General features: G+C 34.4%; 1 protein-coding gene across 14 annotated transcripts in view; it reads left to right on the plus strand.

Moving 5' to 3' along the window:
- LOC107669708 (CUGBP Elav-like family member 2) overlaps positions 1–5,545 on the plus strand; it is a 166,815-nt gene that overhangs the window by 121,120 nt on the left and 40,150 nt on the right. For all 14 annotated transcript variants that reach the window (XM_016462066.1, XM_016462063.1, XM_016462064.1 and 11 more), the window contains one exon: positions 3,437–3,519. In XM_016462066.1, the coding sequence (XP_016317552.1) occupies positions 3,437–3,519 (83 nt within the window). The remainder of the gene's footprint in view (positions 1–3,436; positions 3,520–5,545) is intronic.

The raw sequence follows: 5,545 nt of genomic DNA on the forward strand, positions 1-5,545 counted from the left end.
AGCAAAAAAAAAAAAAAATGTTAATCAATCCTTTAGCACAGACGTTTTCAAATTTGTTGATGCCAAATAAACTTTTTGATGCCAAAATGGACCAACAAATAAAATAATTCACTTGGTAGGGACCCCCTTACTAAAATTTGAAAGCACCTCAGGAAAAAAATACAACACAACTGCACTTTTTTTTTTTAATTATGTATATGGAGATGAACAAAGGGGAAAAAAATATATATTTTTATATTATTCTTATTCTTATTTTTATTATTATTATCATTTGCATTTTATTACTTACTACTACTACTAATAATAATAATATGTGTGTATATATATATATATATATATATATATATATATATATATCTGTGCTGCGATTATGATAAATTATGATTTTTATTTTACAAATAAACTATTATTATTTGAATTCTATTTTACATATAACTTTTAATACGTACAAACAGTACGGTTTTATTCATATTATTATTATTATTATTAATAATAATAATAATAATAATAATAATAATAATAACAATGCAACATAGTAAATTGGCACACCGATTGGTCAGCTAATATGAGTTCATAAGTGTGTGTATATAGCTTTTTACAACAGGTTTGAACATGGCTCATCTGTCAGAACTATCAGAATTCTTAACCTTATTCTCATCTTTACCTTCACTGGTCTTACGCAAACGTACGGTGCCTTCCAAGTCTTGATGTAGTGGAGTGTTATTTAATACTACTGGAGTATTATGAGCTCATGTAGTATTACTGTTAGAATAGCTGTGCGGTGTTTAGGCTTATGTGGTATTAACTCAAATCTGTGTACACAAAAAACTTGTGAACACTCCCCCTATATCAAATGTTTCACAATTGATTCATACAAACAGTACCATGTTTATGAAAACAAATTTTTTTTTAATCATTTATATAACTGTAAATTTACGCCATAAAGTCTGGTCCACACTCGAGCTCATTTTGGCCACTTAGATAGGAAGCGACAAACCAGCATTTTCATTCTCAAAACCAACCAGTTAAGATTTAAGCTTACAATTTTGAGAAAGCTCTTGGTACTTTTGTGCAGACAGCCAGCAAACGATCTGGGCCTTATGGCGCTTTTCCACTGCATGGTACGGCATGTAGTTTTTTCAGCACCACCTCGGCTGAGGTTCCAAGCGAGCCGTACCGTTACCAAAATGTGACGTGTAAACCCTGCTGATCACTGATTTGCCAGAGAGAATAGTCACTAATGGGCGTCATTGAACTTGCGACACGTGACACTAGACCCGCTAGATTAAATCAGCACAGCCAGCGAGGATAGAACGCAACTTTTTTTGAACGAATGCAACAGTTTCGAACGAGCGCACCTTTTTTTAAACAACAAAAGAATGGCTGTTTCGTGGTCTGTTGAGGAAGCACAGACGTTCCTCTCGTTGATAGCCAAGGAGCGGATCCAGCGAGAGCTTAATGGATTGACGCGGAAAGAAAAAGTTTTTCAGGAGGTCACGGCAGTAGAGGCGGCACAACTATAACGACATGTCTATAATCCTGCCCACTCTAAAGCGGTACTATACTCCAGTGAAAACGCAAACTGAGCTGAGCCGAACCGTACCATGCAGTGGAAAAGCGCCATTAGACTACATGTCTATTTAGCAGATGCCTATGGTACTCTATTTCTGAATACAGTTCTCTGAGACCCCTGGGGTCGGTATTTTGCTTCAGGCACAATGGTGATTGATCAGAAACAGGATCTCATTACCACTTCAGTTCCTGGGTCACACTTAATTGGGATTGAACTTAAAACCTTTGTGTTAATGGCCCAGAACCATTAAGCACCCCAACAAGGACCAATGTCAGTGTTGACTGATGGGAATGTTTCAGGCATGTTGGGAGTTTAAATGTGTATGATCACTTACTGGTGTCTTGTGTGTGTGTGTGTGTGTGTGTGTGTGTGTAACACTGGGAACAAGGTTGTTTTGGCCATGGACTGGATTGCACCGTTGCCAGGGACGAGTGAGTGCTTAGTTTATGCTGCCAAAATTCTCCCTGGCAGTAAAGGGGCTTCAGTTCACTCATTTTTTTCTGGTTCCTCTTTTCTTTTCTCTCTAAAAAAAAAAACATGCCAGCAGTCTCAGCTTGCTTTAGCCGCACACACACACACACACACACACACACACAAGACACACAAAGGTCCCCAGCTGATTCTTTCTGTCAGTCCTCTCTGCCTGTTTGTGTGTGTGTGTGTGTGCTTCTGTGCCCAGTCAAGGACAGTGATGTGTGCGGATGCATACTGTGCACATACTCGTTTTTATTTTTCTGATGAAGGTCAGAGCTTTTTGGCCGATCTGTTTTAGAGGCCTCAAAATGTATCATTTTGTGGTTGTCAGACTTTAGTGGAACATGTCCATTAAGTGTTACGTATGTAATTTCTAAAGTCTAAATTGAGTTTTCCGTCTGAATTGAATGTTTGGTAAAATCAGTGTTATTTGAGTAATATTTATATACTATTATAGTATTTATTCATATTTTAAATATGCTTTTATTTTTATATTTTCGGTATTTTAATTTTAGTAATTTTATGTGCTTTGTCATTTTTATTAGTTTTTTTTTTTCAGTTTAGTGTTAGTGATTTTTAATAGTTAATTTCAGTTATTTGTCATGCAACATTTCTACATTTTAAGCTTTTCATCTAATATTTAGATTTGATTTAATTTCAGATTTACTTCAATTAATTAAATTTTGATAGTTTTATTTTTCGTCTTCGTTTTAGTTAACAATAGAAACACTTTTTAGTAAAAAAAAATTAAACAGTGTAATGCAAAATAATAGCAATTATAACAAAGCTTCGCATTAGGTTGTCCTGGGCTGCACAGAAATACATTACGTGACCAGTGTAGTCTGATTCATAATTCACAAGACTCTTATGAGCAGGTTTTTTTTAAAGATTCACACAAACACTTTATTTATTTATTGTTTCATTGCTTAAAATATATATTTATATCAATATTCTCTCACATGAATAATTGTATTATTAAAATTAAAAATAAATAAATAAATGTAACTTCAAATCAAATATGTTCTCTTTCAACAAGTACAAATGATTTGATGCTGGAGTTTTTACCTTAATCATGCTTGCAGCAACATGTGGGTCACTTGGTTTTTATGTCTAAGGAGGGGATGCTGGGTAGCCAGTGAAATCTCATTGGTCCACAGTCCCACTCCATATGGCTGTTTATTAAGCATCAAATATTAGCCTCTTTCCTCTCATTCCTTATCTTCTCTGTGGTGTAGTTTGGCAGAGATCTGTATGACAGCAGTGAGATTGTTTTCTCTCTCAGCAGGTAGTGAGCCGAAAAGAAAAAGATCAAATCCACTTGGATTATTGCATGCTTAAAATGCTTACCTCTCTCTTTCTCTTTCTCTCTGTCTCTGTCTGTTTTCCCAGGGTGCTGTTTTGTCACATTCTACACACGGAAAGCTGCCCTGGAGGCCCAGAATGCACTGCACAACATAAAGACCTTAACTGGGGTGAGTGTTTGTTTATCTGCTCATGTCTGTCTCTCTGAAGAGGTCTCTCTTCCTTTGTTAGAGGTTGTAATTCAGGAAAATGTGTGAAGTCGGGTTGAGGAGAGAGGATTATTGTGGTTTTTGTCTCAAGTCAAAGAGAGACTTTAATGAGTTTATGATTTGAGCTTTCTGACGGAGCGGGTAATGTTTGTTGTCATCAAATCAGAGCCCTTGTTCTCGAAATCCAAAACACAAAATGTCTCGGGGGAGATTTGAGCTATACACTAACGTTCAAAAATGGGGGGGTCAGTAAGAACTTTTTTTTTTTTTTTAAAGAAATGTTACGTTTATTCAGCAATGGCGCATTAAATCAAAAATAACAGTCAAGACGTTTTTATGATATAAAAAAAATATTTCAGATAAATGCTGTGCTTTTAAACATTGTTCATCAAAGAGACCTAAAAAAGTAAAAAAATAAAAAAAAGTTTTCAACAATAATAATAATATGAAATGGTTATTGAGCGGCAAATCAGCTTATTAGAATGATTTCTGAAAGATCATGCAACACTTGCATCACAAGAAGAAATCATATAAAAAAAACTATTAAAATAGAAAACAGTTATTACAGTAAATTGTGATAATTACAATTCTTTACTTTATTTTTGATTAAATAAATGCAGCCTTGGTAAGCATACGAGTGTTCTCTCAAAAACATAAAAAAAATTGTACAGACCGCAACATTTTTAACGTTAGTGTATATCATAGCACTAATATTAATATTCTGTCCGAGACCAATTAAGCCAATGATTTTTCATAGATTTTTGCGGCTAATAAACAATACATGCTGGATATTAAAATTTGACTCCAATAAATTTGACCAAATAAATTAAAAATAAAATAATGAAAACTAAAATGCATGGGTTTGTAATTCTACAAGTGATTTAAAGTATTGGAACATCATAATATGCAATACAAGAAAATGAATTGAGATTTGATTAACATCATTTAACAGTGTTATTAAATGATTAGCATTTTTTTAAATTAAATATCGCAAATATAGGACAGTAACCAATATAGTACCGTATATATGTAATATTTTACTACAAATTTCTCCATATCACTTGGATTTGAACCACCCGAAACATGTTTGTGTACTTGTGTACAGCAGTGTTAATTTCGTCGAAGACGAGGACGAAAAATATTCGTTAACGAACATTTTTTCTGTGACTAAGACGAGACGTTGACGAGTTAAAACTAATATCTGATGATAAAAACTATGACGAAATTTATGCCGCGTCTTCGTTAACAAGACGAGACAGGACTATAATGTTATTTGAGGACTACCGGACATTCAAAATACATCCTATAGGTTACTGTCTTGTCCTTCAAAATGTGCGTCCCTGTCATTGGATGGCAATCGGATAAGGGGCGTTTGCATATCTAGTCTCAGTATGGTAGCCGCAGTGGATGGATAGACTACCAAAACGCGAACTAGCGATCTGAAACAATGGCCTCAGCACCCGAAGGGGTAGGGATAAGGTGACCAGACGTCCCGTATTTCCCGGGAGTCACAATTCGTTGTCGATTAACTTAAAGTGTCTATCGTGTAGAGTATCTCACGTAAATACAGTCGGTTATGGATTAAGTGAAACAGGTGGGTGAAAACTGAATGCGTGTCAGTATTACATGCATGCCTTCCGTCTTAAAGGGACAGCATTCCTAATTAAGTACCTATACGTGTCATTAATGTTAACCAACAAAAGATGTTAAATAAATGTACAAATGTTAAGTAAATCTACTGTATCTGAAAAAGTTTAATTTGTATCTCTTTCGTATTTGTCTTATTTTATTCTGCTTCTTTTTCAAAAATTATATTATATATGAACAACTATCATTTTTATAAGTTGCTCCCTTTTCACTACTGTTAAAGGGATAGTTTACCCAAAAATGAAAATTGTCATCATTTATTCAAGTTTTTCCAAATTCAATCCTTGATTCAAATTTCTCATAAGCTTAATTGATTTGGTCTAAAGAGAGAAGAATTAAT

This window comes from Sinocyclocheilus anshuiensis, unplaced genomic scaffold, assembly GCF_001515605.1.
Source record: "Sinocyclocheilus anshuiensis isolate Anshui unplaced genomic scaffold, SAMN03320099.WGS_v1.1 scaffold548, whole genome shotgun sequence".
In the NCBI taxonomy this organism is placed as follows: domain Eukaryota; kingdom Metazoa; phylum Chordata; class Actinopteri; order Cypriniformes; family Cyprinidae; genus Sinocyclocheilus; species Sinocyclocheilus anshuiensis.